A 21252-nucleotide genomic window follows, 5' to 3' on the forward strand; every position below is an offset into this window, starting at 1 on the left:
TGGGCTAGTCATTGGAGGGTGGAATCCATGGATGTTGGCAAGTTGCCACCATGGCACTCTGGTCCAGGCAGGGAGGATGAGGGCTGAGTTGCCATGGAGATGGATTCATCTGGGGCCCCTTCATTCTATCTAGCCCAGGAGGGCCCTGTTAGAAAAAAAAAATGAAGGATTGCTGGATCATCTCAATTTCCCTGTGGGTCTGGGCCTCCCACCCTTCCCCATGAGCCAAGAACTCAGCACAGAAACCAAAATAATAGTTTTATTCCAATCTTGCACCACGATAGTCCAGACAGTTCCCCTCCCCCAATGGTGAGCCTCCAGCCCATCCCACCAGACTCCCAGTGCCCCCTCTCATTCTGCCTCTTCCGGGAATGAACAACCTGAAGGCAAAGGGGACCCAAGACTCCAGGCCTTACAGAAATACCAAAATCACTCCCCTCTCATTTCTTCCCTCCCCATCACCTGTACCTTTCCTTTGTCAGCTGCTTTTTCCTTCCCTCTCCACCATTCTTGTCTCTTTCTCCCCTCCCCGGCCCCTCTTTCCTCTCCTGCCTTCCTCTGCCTGCCCCCACTTCTTCCCTATTTCTGCCTCTTTTCTTGTCCACTCTCCTCCATGTGTGTCGCCCCTTTGTCCTTCCACCCCTTACCTCTCCTTCATTACCCCTTGCTATTTCCCACCTCTGCCAGGCTGTCCCCTCATCCTGGTGTCCTCCCCTCCCCCACGTTTATCCCCTTCTTCCTCCTGCCCTGGGCTGACCTGTCTACATCCCTTATCACGCATTTCCTCTCCTGAGGGAAGCCCTTGGGATCCACCCTGGCCACCACCATCTCCCACAGCTGCGGCTCCAGGACCTCAGAGACCACACCGTCGGCTTCCCCTTGGACCCAGAGAGGCAAACTGCCAAGATGAGGTCACTGGATGACACAGGGGATGGCCGGGGGGCTGGGGTGGCCTCCTTGGCATCAGCCCTGTTATCTTTGGGATTGAAGAATGCCCTTCTGCCCTCATAGTGGAGGGTGACGGGCGGGGGCTGGGAGACTCAGGGCTCCGGGTCTCTCCCCCAGCAATCCCTGAGCAGGTCCATGTGGAATAAGGCTGCCCCGGTGAGGAGGCGCGCGGCGAAGAGGTGGCGGCAGGGCAGGCGGCGGGCGGCGTGGATGGAGCAGCTGCAGCGCGTCAGGGCTCCATCCAGGAAGAAGTCCGAGGTGCCGTCCTTCAGGGCAAAGCCGGCTCCCATCCAGTGGAAACCACGGGTCCCGTGCTGCCGGGCGAAGGCCAGCTCTTCCGCCACCAGGTCGGCCAGCTCTGGTCCGCAGGCTGCTCGGAACTTGGCCAGGGGCTCCCAGTCCACCTCCTCCTCTTCCGAGGGGCAGCAAGGCCTCTTCGGTTCCCTTGGGCCTTCTTCTCCACTTCCTTCCTGCAGGCTCTCCCCAGCTACCAAGTCCATCCTCCTTATCCTTGCCCATTCTGGGTCACCCTCAAACACAGTCCCCATGGGGGTGCCGCTCGGGACTCCATTCCCCAGTGCTAGACACCTCCCTCCAGTGTCTCCACACTCCGCCCCCTGCACTCCTCTGCTTTGGGGGCCCCCAGACCGGGCACACCCTCCATCTCCATTCTGCAGGCCTGTCCCCCTCGGGTCCCCCAGCTGGACCAGAACTACATCCCCCAGGTCCCTCCTTCTTTTAACACCCAACCTCACTCCTCTCTCTTCTCTGGTCTCTGGCCCTTTCTGCCTCCCATCTCCCCACTGGGGCCCTCTTTGGTCTCCGTTCTCAGGGGCCAATTCCACCGGCTTCTCCATATGGCTCCCCCTCCAGTTTTGGACCTCCAGCCCCCTTCCTTTCTCCGCTTCCCACTGAGGCCCCTTCCAGTCTCTGGCTTTCAGTCCACTCGCCCTCTCATCTTGCAACCGGGCCCGGCTCCAGGTGTTCCCGTCCAGACTCCCGGCCCTCTCATAATCAAGCGGGGTCCCCCTCCCGTCTGCAGTCTCCAGCACCCTAACTCTTCGGTCCTCCAACTGGGCCACCCTCCGAGTGTACCCATCCAATCCTCTCAACCTCTGGGCCTCCAACGGGGCCCCCCTCCAAATATAACCTTCTAGTCCGCCATCTTTCTCACCCTCCAACGGACTCCCCCTCCAGTCTCTGATCTCGGGACCTCTCAAGTGCTCCTTCTCCAACTGGGACCCTCTCCAGACATTCCCTTCTAGACCTCTTCCCTTCTGGTTTTCCGACTGGAACCCTCTCCAATCTCGAACTTGCAACCGCCTCCCCTTCTCGCTTTCTGCCTGAGCCCCTCCCCGGTCTCTGGGCTCCAGTCCTCTGATCCACTCCTTCTCTAACTGGGCTTCTCTCCAAATACTTCCTTCTTTCGGGGTCCCTCCCCAGTCCCCAGTCTCCTTCAGGCCCTTCAGCCTCTCCTTCTCCACCCGGCTTCCCCTCCCCGGCTCACTCTCCAGCCAAGGCCCCCCATCGTCGGAGACGTCGGGCGCCGCCTCCCCAGCCGCATCGGCCCACTGCATGGCCACCAGGTCTCGCAGGCACTGCGCCACGCTGCGCGAGGGACTCAGGCGGCGCAGCAGGCGCCGGCGGTGGCCGCGCACCAGAGCGCACGCGTCCAGGTCCCGCGCCGCCTCGAAGGCGCGGAAGCGCACCCACATGTCGCGGCGCGGCGCCCAGTTGCGCTCGAAGTAATCGATGAAGGCCGCCGGGCCGTGGGAGCGCAGCTCGGCCAGCGCCTCGGCGTAGGCGGCGGGCGACAGGGCGCCCGCCAGGCGACACAGGCGCGGCCACAGGCCCGGGTCCTCGCGGCGGGCGCCGCCCAGCTCCTGCGCCTTGCTGAAGAGCGTCTCCAGGCCCTGCGCGCGGCAGATCTGCACGCGCGCGCCCGGCAGCAGCTGGCGCACGGCGGGCAGCTGCGCCGCCACCTCGGGCCCGGCCGTCAGGCAGCGCACGCGGCCCTTGACGTCGGGCGCGCTCTGCAGCAGCGAGGCCAGCGCGAAGCGCAGCAGGCTCGGCGTGCCCGGCCGCGCCACGCAGCAGGCGGCCTGGCGCGCGCGGCCCGCGCCGTCCACGCACAGCACCGCCAGCAGGTCCAGCGCGCCCTGCAGCCCCGGCAGCCGGTCCACCAGGAGCATGCGCGGGAAGCGCCGCAGCAGCGCCCGCGTGCGCGACGTCAGAAAGAACACGGTCTCCACCACCGCCTGGTCCTCCACGAACACCAGCTTCACCTGCGGGCGGAGACGGGGAGGCAGGGACAGCGGTCAGCAGACGCCGGAGGTCGGCCCGCCTGCGATTTGCCCCCATCCTAGGCAACGCGAATCCATCCATTCTTTCAGACGTGCGTGCATTGATTCCTTTGACCCGCAGGAGGCGGTGCAGGGGATGGTTAAAAACGCGGACCCCTGAGGCAGATTACCTGGTTTTACCATCCTGACACCGCCACCTAATAACTGTGATTTTTGCCTACTAGACCACCTCTCTGAGCCTCAGTTTCCCCTACTGGGAATTGAGTATTCATTCCTTCACGCGCTGCGAGGCAGCCTAGGACAGTGGTTCTCAAAGGGTAGGCCCCGGACCAGCAGTGTCAGTATCACTTGCTGGGACTTTGATAGAAATGCATATTCTCAGCCCCACCGCAGTCCTGCTGAGTCAGAAATTATGGGGAAGGGGCCCAGCAATCTGCCCTCCGAGGGATTCCCACGCATGTTCAAGTAAGAGAGCCACTGGGCTAGGAGTAAAACGCATAGACTGTGCAGGCAGACTGCCTAGGTTTGAGTCCTGGCCGCACCACTTTCTAACCTTGTGACTTCAGCTCCCTGTGCCTCAGTTTCCTCCTTAACCTCCTTGTTTCCCAGTTTTCCCTTCTGGGAACTGAAACTGCCCGGAGCCCCCACTTCCTGGCTGTGTGGCTTCTGGCAACTGCCCTGACCTTCATCTCATTCACCAAATGATGACGATGAGACTATGTCTGTGATTGGAAGAATGAAATGATTAGAACATTGAGAAACACTGCCTGGCACAAATATTACCATTATCCTACAAAACTCACTGGACAAATAGTAAGTGCTAAGTGTTTGTTATACTATAATTATCATCCCTGCTTAAAGACCACATGCTCATAAAAGTTCTCTGACCACCCCACCTAAGCAAATGTAATAAGGAAGAACAAATCTGACTCCATATTGGATCTGTTTCTTTTACTTTAACATTTGTATTCTATTGCTTTTGCTACAAGTTAATCACCAAAGGGATGTTGCCAATAAGCTTAAATTATACGTGAGGGCTCATCTCTGGGAACCCTGCCTCCCATGCCTGAGCCTTAAGCTAAAATGCCTTTGTTTAGCTCACAGGAAACACCCTGACCAGGCCCACCTATGCATGGCTGCAGGAAACAAATTTACACATCCCCTCTGGAGTCTGGCCAGAACCAGGAAATATTTGCAACAGCTCACTGCCTTTTTCACTTTACCTCCTCATCTCCCCTGTCTTTGTTCTGTAAAAGAAACTAGCATCCAAACCCGGGCAAGATGTTTCTTTGGGACACTAGTCCACCATCTTCTCAGTCAGCTGGCTCTCTGAATAAAGTTGCTATTCCTTGCCCTAACAAGTCATCTCTAGATTTATTGGCCTGTCGTGTGGCAAGCAGTATGAGTTTGTACTCAGTGGCACAAACACCCTGGCTCTCTCTACACTTACAGCCATGACACCTCCGTGAAGCATGTTACATCTTTATTTATTAGTTTGCTTGTTGCCTGTTTACCCTTCCTAAAAGGTAAGCCCCCCAAGGGTATTGTTCCCGTTCACTTTTGCATCCCTCAGTGCTCTGAATGGCATCTGGCCTGGGCAAAAGCTCAATACATCCTGAATAACTGAGTGCACCAGGGTGCGAGTGTGCAGCATAACCACTGGCCTCTTCTCTGGAGTGCAAGTTCAGGGAATACAGTCTAGGTTTGAATCCTGTCTTTGTCTCTTTCTAGCTGTGGGACCCTGGGCAAGGGACTTCCCCTAGCATTTTAGTCTCAATTTCCTTGTCTGCAAAATGGGAATAATAATGTCTATCTAATAGTTGTGGTGAGGCTACAAGGAGATTATTCATGCTCAGAACTTGCAATGATGCCTGGCATGTATCAAATCCCAGCCGTCACTACTATCTTACTTGAGTTCTCAGCAGCAATCAGTACAGTAATGCCGACCCTTTCTGGATCATGGGTCTCTCTTGGCTTCTGTCACCCTGGAGAATCCTGACTTTCCTCCTTCTTCCCAGGCCTCTCCTCTGCAGTCTCTTCTGCCTGCCCCTCGCCCTCTGCTCCACCTCTAAATGTCACTGCATCGCAGATTCTGTCCTGGCCCACTCTTCTCCTCTCTCCTGTCTTTAGGCTCTGCGAAGGGCATCTCATTCAGTCACACGGCCTTCAGCATCTCTAAGTTGACAACTCCTAGGTCTGTATCCCCAGGCTCTAGACCTACCTATTTAACTGCTTCAGCAACAGTATGGCCCCTTGGACAGCTCACATGTCGCCTGAGATTGATGGCCCAAAGCCACCCTTGATTCTAAATACCCACCTTGATTCTAACCTGCCACTTCTGACTCCACCATCCACTCCAGAGCTCAGACTGGCTCTTGGTTCTTCTCTTTCTTCACTCTGCACATGCAATCCATCCCCACATCCTAGCAGCGACCTTCAAAAGGAGTCCAGAATCTGACCTCTTCTCCCCATGCCCATGGCCACTATCCTGGTCAAAGCTTCCCTGCCGTCTCTCATTTGAATTATTGTGGTTGCCTCCTCACTGGGCTCCCTGTCTCCTCCTGAGCCCTCTTGTCTGTCCCCACATGGGGAGACATTTTTAAAACTCCAATCAGATCACCCCCACCCCACTTAAAAACCCTTCCCAGAACTTGCGATCACACTTCAAGTCAAATCCAGAGTTCATGCCACGGCTACGCACTGGGCGATCAGGCCCTTGGACCTCATCTTCTATCCCTCTTGTCTGCCTTGGCTTCAGCCAGTCTGGCCTCTTTATTATTGCACGAAAGACCTTTACTGGGGTAGGGAGATAAGCAACGATCAGCTAGGGCCCCCTCTACCAGGCAGGCGGCTATGCTCTTATAAGCCAGTCTCTGTCAGAGCTGACTCAAAGCTGCAGAACCCAGATTGGAATATGGTTTGAGCACGGATCTCTTCACAAATCATTCTGCCATGATCTAACTTCCTCCTACAAAACTGGTTAAAAAGCAATGCACAGTTCTTAGCTTTTAAAGGAAAAACAAAAATCAAACCCAATTCTGTTTTAAAAAAAGAAAGAAAAAAGGTTGAGTCGAGTCCAGAAAGAACAAGAAAATTGCTTCCCTAATCCTGAAATTATACATAAAGCATCTTAAATCAAAAAGAAATTCAATAAATGTTACAAAAAAGCCTACTCAGCTTATCGCTGAATAAGTTACATTTTTTTCAACCATTGTTAATTTTTATATCTGCTATGACTTTATGATTTCATTGGTCTCAGCAGATGTTTCCATCTAGAACTGCTCTGTCCAATATAGTAGCCTCCAGCCACATGTAGTTATTTGCATTTAAATTAATATTTTTAAAGATATAAAAATTCAGTTGGTCAGTCACACTGGTCATATTTCAGTGCCCAAAAGCCACATGAGGCTAGTGCCTACTCCATTGGGTGGTGCAGATCAAGGATGTCTCCATCATCATAGAAAATTCTAGTTGACGACACCAGTTGAGAAACTAACATAAAGATAAAAGTCATCAGATGTTAACTAGACATAACATGGTAATCATTTCACTATATATAAATATCAAATCATTGTACTGTACACCTGAAATTAACATAATGTTATATGTCAATTACATCTCCCCCAAAAAAGAAGAACAAAATCGTAATAGGAACAATGGGTTAAAAACCAATACCTTACATGTTTCTATGGTATCAGGTAAGTTCTGATCTTTTTCTCCTTGAGAGGCAGGAATAAGAGAAAAGAGAATACAGCAAAATGTATTTACCTTGAGACTTTCCCAGAGATGGCAAGCACTTGTCTAATTAGAAGCTGACTTCCATTCTTAAAGAGAAAACTTAGATTTCTGATATTGGGGTTTCTTTCTAAAGAGGGCACAGAAGCTTTCCTTGCATAGCCTTTTGTTCATTGAACAGCATTTACTGAGCACCTAGTGTGTGCCTCATGTCATACTAGCCTTGAGGAGAGAGAGGGGACTGAGACTGGCCCCAGTCGTGCCCTGTTGGACTGGCCAAGACTCTGTGAACAATAGCACAACCAGTGTTGCCTTCAGCACAGAGGCCCAATGACTGGACAGTTAAGTGTTCCTGGACCCTGGAGCCAGACTCTAGGGATACAAAGCCAGGTTCTTCCTCTTACTAGCTGTGTGAATGTATGCACCAGCTGTGTGACTTAGGGAAAGTGTCTGAACTTCTCTGTGCTGTGTCTGAGCATGGGAGCTGCTCCCATCCTCAAAGGTGAGGAGCATAGCTACACTGACCCTACAAAGTTGCTATGAGGATTAAATGGGTTAATCTGCGTGAAGTGTGTAGCACAGTGCCTGGTGCAAGGCCAGTGTTTATTGAGTGACAACTGTTATTATTACTATTATTATTTCCAGAGCATGGAGGGCATGCTAAAGAGAAGGGCTAGCGGTACTAGGGTTGGTGTGGGGCCCTCTGACTGAGTGAGGTTCATTGCTGAGACGGTGACCATTATCTTCCTTGTAACATAGACATGGAAACTGAGGGTGAAAGATTCCAGGTTTGCAGTAAAGGATTAACTCAGCAGGTCTGGGTTGTCCAAATCCTGCACATTCCAAAGAAATATTTGGCTCTATCCTGACTCCTGGGAGAGCGCCTCCAAGCCCTTGGAATGTTCTGCCTGATAAGAGAGACTTCCTTCACCTGGGGGCTTGAGCCAATCTGGACAATCTATGCTAACAGCCGATTTACAGTGGGGGCCTTGGACTGACCTCTAGAGGGGCTGGAGCCTGAGGTCAGCCACTCAGGCAGTCAGTCATGTGTCCATGACCAAACCCCAATGAAAACTCGACTCAGGGCTCGGGTGAGCCTCCCCGGTGGGCGACACCCGGTGTGTGTTGTCACACATCATTGCCAGGAGAAATAATCACTGTCCAGATGCCTCCCCTGGGAGAGACAAATGTAAGCAGCATCTGGTCTCCCCAGACTCTGCCCCATGTGCTCGTTGGCTGATTTCACTCTGTATCATTTCACTGTAATAAACTTTAACCGTGAGTATAAATAACAGCTTTGCTGAGTTGTATGAGTCTCATGGAACCCGACGGTGGTCTTAGGGACCCTGACTCCACAGGGGAGTGACTTGTTCAAGGCCATGGAGCCAACAAGCAGTGAGGCTGGGAGTCAAGCCCAGATCATTAAGAATGGTGGGGGCCATTGGTATGTTTCCATTTGAATGTCTAGAGTAAGCAAATCTACAAAGACAGAAAGTAGATTGGTGGGTCCCAGGGGCTGGAGGGAGGAGGGAATGGGGAGTGAATGCTAACGGGGTAGGGGGTTTCTTTGGGGGATGACGAAAGTGCCCTGGAGTTAGATAGTGGTGATGGTTTTACAACTTGGTGAATATATTGAAAACACACTGAACTGTACACTTGAAAACAGGGAATGTTATGATATGGGAATTGTATCTCAATAAAGCTGTTAAATGAAAAAGAGAAAGAAAAAGAAAAAGAAAAAGAAAGGGAACGTGAGCCAAAGATTTTTCTGTCTAGCCGAACTGACTTTCAAATGGTTTTCATCAAGAAAGTACTCAGATACTCTCCACGAGCCCCTCCTGATCATCCACTTGACTGGGAGCTTCAGTTAACCAAAGTCCCTGGATCATTAAATAAATATAAATATATAAAATCTTGTGTGTATGTGTGTGTGTGTAAAGAAAAAAACAGGGATGGGGGAAGCAAGGAGTTTGGGGAAATGCGTGGGTGACATTGAAGTGGTGTGGTGACATTTGATGAAGTTGGGGGAATACACAAAAGAATGAATTTATCTACCAGATATGTTCTGAGCAAATCAGATGTGCTGAGCACTGCTTCAGGAGCCAGTAAGACACCTTAGAGGGGAAAGAGACAGCCTGCAAACCGAAGATAAACTTGCACAAGTTGATTTCAGGTGTATAAAGTGCTGAAGAGAACGAACCCCACACGCAAAGCGACTTCTCGGTGCCAAAAGTTCCAAGGCATTAACTCGTTCAATCCCCGTAACAATCCTGTACAACCGGTCCTGCTATTACCATCCCCATTTATCAGATGGGGAAACCAAGGCACAGAGTGGTTCAGTAGCTTGCCTGGAGTTACGCAGGTAGCAAGCACCAGAGCTGGGATTTGAACCCAGGCAGCTCGGGCCCAGGGGCCGTGCTCCTCACCACTATACTCTTTGTAAAAGTGATCCCACAGACCTGACTCACATGCTGCTGGGTTGAGGTGCACAGGGGGTGGCGGTGAACGGGGATGGAGCAGCCTAGGACGGGGCAGATTTGAGGATGCAAACGAGCGTGGGTACGCTCTCAGATACACAGATCGGTGGCACAGGGATGCAGCAACCACAGACGGTGGATTCCACAAGTGTGAACGTCGGAAACCATGCTCCTTAACACTTCACATCCGCACCTTTTCCTATATGCAAGCACATGCCCTCCTTTTTCACGTGATCAGAACAATACTATTCTCCAGACTGTCCCACAGTAAACAATGACAGAATAAAAACTATGTCTGAATAGCTACACTGTATACAGCTTCCTACTTTCTGGGCACTGTTCCTTCCACACACACACATCTAATCCTCACACATCAGTTCTAACAACCTAGGAGACAATATCTATTATTGTCCCCATTCTACAGATGAACAAACCAAGGCCTGGAGAAGTTAAGTAACTTGTTCACAACCTCTTGGATGTTCCCCAGCCAGTAAAGGGCACAGCTAGAATGCATATGAAGCTTCTAGTGTCTATCAATATAAATCAGATCAAGTTTCCAGCTGTTACCATATCACCCCGAAAATGGCTGGTCTGTTGTAAAAATAGGCTATTGGACCCAGAGAAGATGCCCTTTGGGAGCCAGGAGGAGGGCAAAGGCTGAGACTGAGCTTCGAGAGGTTGGTGTTAACTACAGAGCAGGGAAAACAGGAGCCCCGGATTCAGACTGGGCTCCAGGAGGCCCTCACTGAAACTGCCCTCTGTAAACCTGTGGTTGTCTTTTACCCTGTGCCAAGTAATCGCAGCTCTCCCCTGACCTGGGCACTTGGCAGAGCTGCATCTCGGCACTCCTGCAGTTTGACAGGGTCATGTGACTTGCTTTGGCCAATGAACAAGACTTAAATTTCAATGGGGCACACCTGTGAGATTCGAGCGCTGCTTGTTACTACAGCAAAACCCAGGCCATCCTGACTGTCACCGTCTTAGGACCCTCATCGCTTATCCTGAAGTTTTCTTTTCTAGAGAGAAACAGAGCCAGTGTAGCACACTGGGACTATTGTCTATTTTTCATCTTCTCTCTTAAAATTAATTCTTCAAATGTGCAAAAATTCACGAGATCTCAAAGCCAAATAATACAAAGCTATCCAGCACCAGGTCCTCTTCCTACCTCTGTTTTCTAACCACTTTCTTGCCATTCGTTATTCTCATGTCCATCCACATCTCTTGCTATTATTCTTCTAGAGTTTCTTTATGTGAACACAAGCAAGCACACCTATATATTCTTTTCTTCATTTTATACATAAAACATGTTATGTACACTGTTTTGCTCCTTGCTTTTTTTTTTTTATAATGGAGAGATCTGTTCAGATCAGTTCCTAGAGTTGTCCTAATTCTTGCTTAAAGCTGCATAGTATTCCATCAATAGATGTCCCACCATCTTATGTAACCATTACCCATTGGTGGGTTTTAGTTATTTCCAATCTTTTGCTTTCATGAACACAGTGATTAATCTTGCACAGAAGTCATTTGAAACCTGAACAACTATGTCTTCAGGACAAATTCTCATCAGGGAGAGGGAGTCAAAGGGTGAGTGATTTGGTCACTTTGATAGACATTGACAAATTGTACCAGTTGACCATTTAGTATTCCTCAAAAGTAGCACACTGATCAATGTTCACCCTTCTCAGACAAAGCATACACGTAAGAGAGGGCTGCAATATTTCCGTGTGAGATGCAGCTCTCTCCAGCTTGCTTGTTGGTTACCCTGGAGCCAGCCACAAAGAAGGCAACGGAGACGTGATTGGAATCCTCAGCCCACCATTCCCACCTCAGGGCAGATTATAAAAGGTCTTAACACCTCCCCAGTTGAAGCAGCCCCTCAGTCTTGACTATGGTTGGGGCTTTTGGGTACACTCTTCTTGTCTGACCCTTTCCCAAGGCCAGGTGAGCCACCTCAATGCAGGGGGTCCCAGACATTCAGCTGCTCAAAAATAATCCTTCTTTTGGGAAACTGCTAGAAGCAGAAAGAATAATATCTGATTGTTGCTGAGCCTAGTCTTGGGATGGGAATAAAGAATTCTTTATTACCTTAATGTGGTAATGATCCAGAACTCTTTTGATGTATCTTACAAGAAAAAAAAAAAAAAAAGCCAGGAGAAACTTCCATGTAAAGGTGATGAACTAAACACATCCCTCTAATTTCACTCTTTCCTGAACCCATAGAAAAGGGATTTTTTTTTTTTTTTTTTTTTTTTTTGAAGATGCAGAGGCAACAGGAAAGGAAGCCACAGGAATCAAACTTCGGAAGTTGGAAAGCAGATGGATAAGTTGACCACTGCCTACCCCCACCAAAAGAAAACAAAAACAAAAATGAAACTTGTTAGGATAGTGGTGAGGAAACAAACGAACAAACAACAACAACAACAACAACAACAACAACAACAACAACAACAAAAACCCATGATTCCTAAGCTTGCAAGTGGGACCAACAGCAGAGTCCCCCAGAGGAACTGGCAAACCCAGGCAGGGTAGGAAGGTTTAAACGAAGAGTATGAGGTTGTTTTAGAAGCAGTTAGATCTTGGGCGGGAGGGTATAGCTCAGTGGTAGAGCATATATTTAACATGCATGAGGTCCTGGGTTCTATCCGCAGCACCATTAAAAATAAATAAGTAAACCGAATTACACCCCCAAAAAAAGATTTAAAAAAAATTTTTTTAAAGCAGCAGTTAAATCATCTGATGGCAGGGAGCAGGGGAGGGGGAACTTGAGGACTGAACGCCAGCTCCCCAGCCCTCTTCCCCTGTTGTGGCTCCCAGAAGCTGGCAGCTGGGTGGCTGGAGTTTTCTCAGGGGGATTTGACTGGCCCCAGAGGAAGAACAGAAAACTCTAGCAGCCAGTATGCCCCAACACATAAAGCAAGATGCAAAAAAGTGGGTATAAGATGCTACCTGGCTGGGGTAGGGGCTGAAACACGGTTAAAAATAGACATGCAAATCTATCTATGTAGGTACAGTGCTGTGCTGTCTGATATAGAAGCCACTAGCCACTTGGGACTGCTGAATTTCCATTAATTACATTAAATTAAGTCACACTAGCCACATTGCAAGCACCCAGTAGCCACATGAGCCACCCTACTGGACAGCGCAGACACAGATCATGTCGAGCACCATAGAAACATATATAAAAGATGGATAAGCAACTGGTACTCTGGCAGCCTCTGCGGAGACCTGAGGAATGGGAGGTGATAAGGGTATTTCACTACTTACCCTTTGGAACCTTTTGAATTTAGGACCATGTGTATGTTTTGCATACTCAAAAGGGCAAATTTTAATTGTTTTTTTAAAGGGAGTAACTCTTTCACTGGTCTCTTGGTTTTCTAGAAGTTCTTTCCCATTTCTTTTAAAAATATTAAGGCAGGCCAAATCCCGGGATCCAACCTTGGTTTAGGCTAGATTTCACAACAGCTTTCAAATGAGAGTTAAAAGGACAATCCCTTGGCATTGAAGTTTTTTGCTATGAATGGGCCGCTTCTTACAGCGGCGACCCTACATAGGGTGTTTCCAGGAACGAGCTAGAACTGACAGGGAGGGGTCCAAGCCTCATTTCCAAACTGGGGAATAGCAGAGCGATGAAGAGCATGGCAATGGATCCAGAACATGCAGGTCTGAAGTCCAGCTCTGTCATTAAGTAGTTGTGTGACCTCGGGCCAGTTACTTGACCTTTCTGTGCTTCCATTTCCTTATTTGGAAAATGAAGATAAAAATGATGGACTCCTTCCTCGTCATGTGCTGGTAAGAGTTAAATGAATTACAACAGGTAAAGCACATAGCAAGTGCCTGATAAATGTTAGTTAAAATCATTATCAATATTATGTGTGGATAAAGGGCTGGGTTTGGGTTGGTGGCTTGAAAGAGGGCTGGTTATTGGGCATGAGATGGAGGTAGGGGGAGTGCTCTGGACCTGATTCTGGAAAGTGAGTTCATGCCTCATCTTCATCCTGAGTTGGGACCTCTTCCATGCATGAAAGAAAAGCATGTCCAGAAGGAGTAAGCACTTTTCTTCCCTTCCTTCCTCCCTTCCTTCCTTCCTTCCTTCCTTCCTTCCTTCCTTCCTTCCTTCCTTCCTTCCTTTCTTCTTTCCTTCATTCTTTCCCTCCCTTCAAGTCCACCCTGGCCCTGAAGTTGGATCAAAGCAGCAGAAACATTCCTCCCGAAGGGGCAGTATTCTCACTGTTCCTTCAACACATGGATATTGCTAGAGACTCTGGGCCTTAGAATTGGCTGTTCCCTCTGCCAGGAACTCGCTTCCTTCTGAAGACAGAATAGGGGTCCCCTCCCTCCAGTCTCTCTTCTCTGCTTCGCCATCATTTCCTCTGAGAAGCCTTTCTTGACCACTCAAATTAAAATAGCACCGTTACAACTGTCTGGGTCCACACTCTCACCCTCACCCTCGTCTCCTTTATGATACCCCCAGTCCATCACATTATGTCATGTAGCACCTTCCCTTCTGAGTCTTGATCTGCGAGATGGGCACAGAGGTGTTTTTACTTTGTGAACACTCATCAAACTGTATACTAATCATTGGTGCATTTTCTATTTGTGTTGTTCAGTTTAAAAAAAATTTTTTTTTCTTAAGGAGCACTTTCCATCACTTTGGACCATCTTTTTCCTGGCCCTAACCCTACTGACATTATATCACATTTGGATGTGTCTGTCTATTGTTGGTTTCTCCCACGACAACGGCAGGGTTGTAGTAGCCAATCGCTGCCAGTGGCTATTTAAAATTTCGCATCGTTAAAATAAAATAAAAAATAAAATTTAAAAAATTTGGTTGCTCCATCCTCCTGGCTACATTGCAAGTACCCAACAGCCACGCGTGGCTGGGGGCTACCATACTGGGCGGCCCAGAATCATACGGCATGAGCATCGCGGCAGAAAAGTTCTACTGGAGGCGCTGCCCTAGAGGATGAGGGTAGGGACGGTGTGTGTCTTGCCGGCCGCCTCCCCAAAGCCTGGATAAATACGTACGGAATGAACGCGCGAACGGATGAATGAGAGGAGAGGATGGATGGGTGGGAGGATGGATGAATGAATGGGCCCGCGAGACTTGGGCGTGGCTCTCCCCCGCCCCCAGCCTGCCTCTCGCGAGACCCCACCTTGGCCTCGGGGTCGGTGCGGAAGAGCCCCTCGAGCACGTGCAGGGCGTCCAGGACGCCGTGGTCGCGGCCCTTGCAGTAGGAGAGCAGGCGGCGCACGTCGGCCGGGGCCACGAACTGCTTGGAGATCTTGTTGGTGGTGCGCACCGGCAGGCAGGCGTTGGCCAGCAGGTGGCCCGGGCGGAAGTAGTAGGCGAACTCGAGCGGGCAGGCCGGGTGCGAGTGGGTCAGCTGGCACTCCGTCACCACGAGGCGGTCCCGCAGCGGGCTCAGCTTGACGATGATGAAGGCCGGGCAGCCGGGCTGGGGGGGCCTGCGGGAGGAAGGACCACGGCCGCCGTCACACCACCCTGCCGCCTGCCCTCTTCTGCCTTCGCGCTCTCCTTGATGCTTATCGTGATTTTTTTTTTTCAACATTAAGAATTGTTTCAAGCATAGAGAAGAGTATGGTTCCCTGATAGTGTTTAAGTGGACATCTGCTGTCTGAAAGGGGGTCTCTGTTTCTTCACGGAGGAGGGCTGATGTCAGCATTTTTGGTAGGACGTTTTACGTTTATAGAGCAGAGGTGGCGAGCTTGTTCTGCAAAGGTTGGGACAATAGGTACATCCTGTTTGCTCGATTGCAAACACAGCCACGGACCACGTGTAAATCAATGGGGGTGGCTGTGTGCCAATAAAACTTTATTTACAAAGATGAGGTGCAGGCTGCATTTGGCCCGAAGGCTCCTAGTTTGCCAACCCTTGTAACATAGACTGTTGGGGGCCTGGCATATAGTTGAGAAGCCTGGCTCCCAGGTGGTAAATGCCAGGGGCATCCCGCTCCACCAATATGCTCCCGTGTTGTTTCCAAATGGCCTCTGAGGAGGGGGAGACTTCCCAGGACCCACCCGGAGAACCTTTGGTCCAAACATTTAAGAACTGTGTTTGTCAAACCAGAAGAGGTTCCTTCACACAACCCATTTCTCCTCCACTCACGAGGTAAAGAAAACCCAGGAGCCTGAGCGATTTTCAAAATTGACAGAGTTTGAGGCTTTTGGCCTTAATTGAAAGCAATGAAATCAATTCCCAACCTGCAGCCATTTCTGATCCACCAAAAGGGCAAGTTCATGGCGTTCTCCCCAGTACATTTCACTAGAACAGTTTCTTGGGCTTTCGTGAAACTCTCTTGTCTGACGTCTCTGGGCCTGGGGGTTTCAGCCCCTAGAACGAGCCCCCACTTAGAGGAGGTGACCTCCTCTGTGAAGCCATGCATCTTACCAGAGCATAGCACGTCCCTCTGTGGGGGCCCGGTATCTCAAACAGTGTCTACTGTGGCCTCAACACCCCGTTTCTGCCATTTCTCTCCATCTATCTGGGGGAATAAAGCCACCCCCTCTAACTGTAAACTCCACGTGGGCAGGAATTTTGGTCTTTTTCATTTACTGCTGTGTTCCCTGCACCTCAAACATTCCCTAGTCCCTGGGAGGTGCTTGGTAAACATATGATGAGCAAATGACTGTATCCCACTGTCCGAACCCCAAGCACCAAGGCATACCTCTCATCACTCATCCCATCAAAGCCACCATCACCAAGTCTGGCCTATCATGCCTCCTAAACTCTCTAAACCGCCCACTTATCTTCCATTTCCACTGTTACCAACCGACTGTAAGTTCTTTCCTTCTTCATGAAACATCCTTCCTTCTCCCTTCTTTTCCCCTCGTTAACTCCTACTCATTCTTTGTAACTCAGAGCTAGCATCACCTCCTCCAGGAAGGATCATCCCTAGGCGAGGGCAGATTCCATCACGTATTGGGGTAATGACTAGATTGATGCCCACCTGTAACGAATGGTCCCCCACTGAATGGGGAGCTCTCCCACTGAAATTCCAGCATCTAAAACACACGCATCCTGCACACAGTGGGTGCTCAAAAGAAACCTCTTGGATGAATGAACAAACAGCATGGCCTCTAGGACCAAAAAGCCTTTTGGGTGTCGGCACACTTAACTCTCATATTTATGATCCATGACTGAAATGAAGATGAGAGGAAAGGGAGAGAGGGAGAGACAGAGAGAGAAAATGGTAAGTAAAAGCACGGGCTTTGTGGTCAAACTGTGTGGGTCCAAATTCTGGCTTTCCCCCCTTAGCAGCTGTGTTATCTTGGCAAAGTCCTTTAACCTCTCTGTGCCTCAGTTTGCTCATCTGGAAATTGGGGGTCATAGTAATACTGACCTTGCAGGGTCATTGGGAGGATTTAAACAAGAGGATGAAATTACATTAATGGTTAGAAAAGGGTCTGGTGCCTATTAAGTGGTTACTAAAAAGTAGCTCTATTTTGAAACATCTTTTTTTCTTCTAAAAGGACCATTGCTTTGTGTGGTCCACCAGCCCATTTCTTCGTGAACTTTCAGGTGCTCAAGATCTTTGTGTTTTCCAAGGCTGGTGTGTGTTGGGAAAGGTTGGCAATCTTGTTCTGGCAGGTGGGGCGGGGATAGTGTTGTGAGAGGCTAGGGGGTTGGAGGAGCCAGAGAGAGCTGGGGTGGGAGAGGGGAAGATGCGGCGATGGTGACTTGGGGGCCCCTGTGCAACTTCCAGGAAAGGGGGAGGGAGTGACCGGAAAGACAGTGCCTCTGGTCCAGCTGCCTCCCTGGCCTCTGGTTTCTCCCCTCCAGTCCATCCCCCACGAGTCCATTCCCAGAGGATCTTCCTACATCCAGAGCTGACCCTGCTCACAGCCCTCTGGAGGCTCCCCAGGGCCCCAGGATAAAGTCCCAGCCCTCAGACTCAGCCCCACAGGTCTGGGCCTTGGCACCATTCCAGCCACATCTCCTGCCTTTTCTCACATACAAATCCTCCAGACTTGGACCTCGGTCCCTGGGCGCAGAAGAGGCCCTGCCCAAGCAGCTGGAGGGTAGAGGGGCTCAAAGTAATGGGCTCCATGCCATCATCCACCAGCTCGTCAACCACCTCCACGCCTGGGCTCCCCATCCAGGGACCATCCCATTGTCCACCCAGTCGCCAGGCCCAAGCCCCAGACACCATTCTAACCCCCTTGACAGCCTGTCACTCTCCAGCCCAACCCTCCTGCCCCCTGGCTCCCTCTGGTATTTGTAGACGGACAGTGCCTTCACGCACAGTACGTGCCATGTGTTTAAGTCAAATACTATACATACATAAATGTGTAAGTAAGATCCTTCAAGACTCCACTTACTGGTCACCTCTTCCAGGAAGCCTTCCAGGACCACCCTGCTGTAAGCTCGCAGTAGAGCTGACCACTCCTCTTTTATCCTCCTCCATCTCCCTCCTTACTCTTTCTCATGACTTTGGGCTACTTTTCTTTTTCTTTTCTCTTTGTTATCTTTGTCTCCTCCATTAGGTCCTGAGCTGCCCAAGGGCAGAGACCAGCTCGGGGTTCATGTGCCCCACAAAGAACATGCACACAGTAGGGGTTCAGTAAGTGTCTGTTTCTAAGTCTGTTTCTAGAATAAGCAGTGGGCAAGCTACTGAGAATCGTAATTCTCACAATAAATGTTTAAATAACTGAGTAAGAATCACTGTTAGCAAGGCTTCTGAACAATTTGCCTGCATTTGCTCATTTAATCCTCACAAAATTTAGGAGATCAGTAGTATTACCATTCCCACTTTCCCAGGGAGGAAACTGAGGCCTCCAAAGGTGACGTCCCTTGCTCAGTGTCAGTGGGCTGATCGGCCGTGGCGCCGAGGCTGGCACCCAGGCTGCCGGCTGGCTGGTCTGTGCTCTCGACTCCTGTAACTGCTATCTTGTACGCAGCCGCCCTGTGTTCCAGGCACTAGTTAAACGCCTTCCTGCGCTTGGGCTGCCGGTAGCCTCACAAAAGCCCCATGAGACAAATATGGTGATAACCCCCTTTCAGAGATGAGAACACTGAGGCTTGGAGATGTGAAGTCCTTGCCCAAAGAGACCCACCCAGGAAGTGGGGGAGCCGGACCTCAAGCAGCCTGCAGGCAGAGCCTGTGTTCCAAAGCACTCCCCTCCTGCCCGTGGCTCCTCACTCAAGGGTCTCCACCTCACACGCGTCAGGGCCAGGCAGGCAAAACGAGGAAGGAAGAGGTGGCAGAGAGCAGTGGGGTCTGGGGCAAACCTGAGCACCGATGCCCCACCTAATCAGGGTGGCCCTCTGCCACACGGGAACACTGGCTCAGCCTCTTCCCATGTTTCAAGGGATGCTGGAAACCCGACGTCGTACAGGGAAGGTTCAGGGTTTAAAATTGGGGTCAGTTAAAACACCCCTGGCCACCGGGGTATATTTCCTAGCCCTCTTGGCTTTCTTAAGCCCTTTGTGGCATTACAGTTGGAGGTAACTATTTGGTGAGCTTGTTCACATAATGTCAGTCTTCTGTCCTGTATGAAAGTTCCAGAAGGGTGGGGAATTTGTCGGTCGTGCTAAACTCCCCACCTCCTCTAAGTGAAATATCCTTGCTCCCAGCATGGGACCGGGCCCTGCATTTATTGACTGGATGGCTCTTTTTCTGTCTTTGTCCTGTGGCTTTCTCTGCAGCTCTTTGTATGTGTCCCAAACCTGGCTCTCCCCTGTTTTTCTGGGGTCTCTGGTGCCATGTCTCCATGTTTCTGGAGTTTTCTTTTTCTATGTGTCTTGGGTGTGTGTGTCTGCGTCTCTCTCCGCCTCTGAGTGGGTCTCTGTTAAAGTCTGTTGTGGGGGCTATAGCTCAGCGGGAGAGCGCATGCTAAGCACGCATGAAGTCCTGGGTTCAACTCTCAGTACCTCCATTAAAAAAAGTTAAAAAAAATAGTCTGTTAAGTGAAGCTCAACCTCTATGTGTGCCTTTATCCCTCCAGCAAACTGGCTCTGTCTCCGTCTCAGGAAGCTTCCCCCCTGGACCCTCCTGGCCTCTCTGTATTTAGCGGTTTTAGGTGGCATCCTTCCCTCGCAGTCTCTGGGTCAGGGCTCATGCTTTCCCCTCCCCCCTGCTCCCCCTCCCCTCCCGCACCGGGCAGGACAGCAGCTCAGCTCACGCACCCCACGGCGGGCCGGCTGGGCGCGCGCACGTCCTTGCACACCAGCCGCACGTAGCTGTACTTGAGCACGTCGATGAGCGTGTAGAGCGGGGGCGCGCTGGCCCAGCGGCAGCGCGCTAGGTGCATGGAGCTCTTAACGAAGAAGAGGGCCAGCCGCTGCTGGCACCATGAGTCGAAGAAGCGGCTGAACTCGGCCCACGAGAAGAAAGCCCTCTCCCGCAGCTCCTGCTCCTCCTGCCCCGCCGCCGTGCCGGGTGGGGGCTCCATCCTGGGGCGCCTGAGTGGCAAGAGTGCGAGGACAAGTGGATATCAGATCCTTCCCCTCCTGAGGTATCCAGCCTCCTCCATCTGCGGCCTGCCCCTTCTGCGCTGATTCCTCTATCCAGGTGGGGCCTGGGGCAGGATCTACCCGTTAATCTCTAGACAGGAAGCTCCAGCCCATCTCTGATCTCCTCTCACCCACTGCTTTATTCTTGGGACAGTTGGAACATATCTTCCTGATCATGAACTCCAATTCTGGTCCTCTCCTCCATCGCTGTGACCGCTAGGGACAGCTGGGGTCCCTCTCCCAAAATGACCTTTAAACTCAGAAGTGGACACTCCAAAGTGTTCCCAGTTTCCTGATAGGATCTCCTCCCTTTCTAGATGTGTCTCCTACATTTGGTGGTAACCTCTAGTGCCTCCATTTATATGGAACTCACCTTTCCATGCCTACACATGGGCTGTAACCCACATTCAGCTGTGTCCCCCTCTAAAGGCGTTCCATCTCCAGATGTGCTCTGCACACCCACAAATGGACCCCTCATCCCCTGTCATATTCTTCATATTCGGAGCACCCGTGGCTCCCTCCTACCCAGATGTGTCTATAATACTAGGCAGCTGTGGCCCCTCTCCTAGATGTGACCCCTGTGGTTTGCCACATCCTGCTGTGCCCCTGCTTCCCAGAGATGCTCCCATATCCAGACGTCCTCCCCACTAGTATGGACTCTTCGCCTACAGGTGTGTGCCCCATTCCCTTGTGGCCCATTCTCAGAAGTGCCACCAATATTCATCTGTGGTCCCCTCCTGCCCAGATGCACCGCCTAGTCTGCCTGTGACCCCCTCTTCCCATCTACAGCTGTCGTCCTCCCCAGATATGCGTCCTCGTCCTGGACAAGCCCCCCCGTCCTCAGATGGGCTTCATCACCTCGGATGCTCCCCCACGTCCAGCTGCGCCTCCCACCTCGTGCAGCCCCTCCCAGCCGTCTCCTACCTCCTCAATCCCTCCCAGCCCCGCCCGCCGCGGCACTCCCCCCAGCCCCGCCCGCCGCAGCACCTCCCATCCCGGCTGTCCCACCCAGCTGTGCCTCTCCCCTCCCCCAGATGTGCACCCTTCCCGCCCCTCCCCACTCACCTACCCGCCCCAGAGCGGCGTCCACCTCCCACAATGCTCCGCGCCGATGCCCGGCCCGGCCCTTGCTCCCGGGATGCCCCGCGCGGCCTCCCGCCTCTCTTCCCGCCGTGCCTCGCGTAGCGGCTTCCACCGAATGTATTTCCCCGCTGGTCACTTCTCAGACCAGTAGCCACATCCACTCATTCAGAGCAAGAGAAGGCCCGGGGCTGTTTCCCAGCGTGCTCTGCGGGAGGGCTCGCCCCACTTCACC

General features: G+C 51.3%; 1 protein-coding gene across 3 annotated transcripts; it reads right to left on the minus strand.

Moving 5' to 3' along the window:
- Positions 1 to 245: 245 nt before the first annotated feature.
- On the minus strand, positions 246 to 21252 carry ZSWIM9 (zinc finger SWIM-type containing 9). 3 transcript variants are annotated; one of them, XM_032485660.1, is made up of 4 exons: positions 21007 to 21252; positions 19611 to 19886; positions 14617 to 14929; positions 246 to 3233 (listed from the first exon to the last, which is right to left on the minus strand). In XM_032485660.1, the coding sequence occupies exons 2-4, from the start codon at positions 19874 to 19876 to the stop codon at positions 1041 to 1043; spliced, it is 2772 nt and encodes a 923-aa protein (XP_032341551.1). In that variant the 5' UTR covers positions 19877 to 19886; positions 21007 to 21252; the 3' UTR covers positions 246 to 1040. The 3 variants fall into 3 exon arrangements, with proteins under 3 accessions (XP_032341551.1, XP_032341552.1, XP_032341550.1); XM_032485661.1 differs by having other exon boundaries at positions 21003 to 21252; XM_032485659.1 differs by lacking the exon at positions 21007 to 21252 and adding an exon at positions 20311 to 20801.

Source organism: Camelus ferus, chromosome 9 (assembly GCF_009834535.1).
Source record: "Camelus ferus isolate YT-003-E chromosome 9, BCGSAC_Cfer_1.0, whole genome shotgun sequence".
Classification (NCBI taxonomy): domain Eukaryota; kingdom Metazoa; phylum Chordata; class Mammalia; order Artiodactyla; family Camelidae; genus Camelus; species Camelus ferus.

What these genes read in the sequence shown, in the direction of transcription:
- ZSWIM9 (XM_032485659.1), bottom strand. An exon ending in CCCAGCCGGCCCGCCGTGGG is followed by an intron (nt 14,930 to 19,610) that starts GTGCGTGAGCTG and finishes TTCCTCCCGCAG; the next exon opens with GCCCCCCCAGCCCGGCTGCC. An exon ending in GCACCGACCCCGAGGCCAAG is followed by an intron (nt 3,234 to 14,616) that starts GTGGGGTCTCGC and finishes CTCCGCCCGCAG; the next exon opens with GTGAAGCTGGTGTTCGTGGA.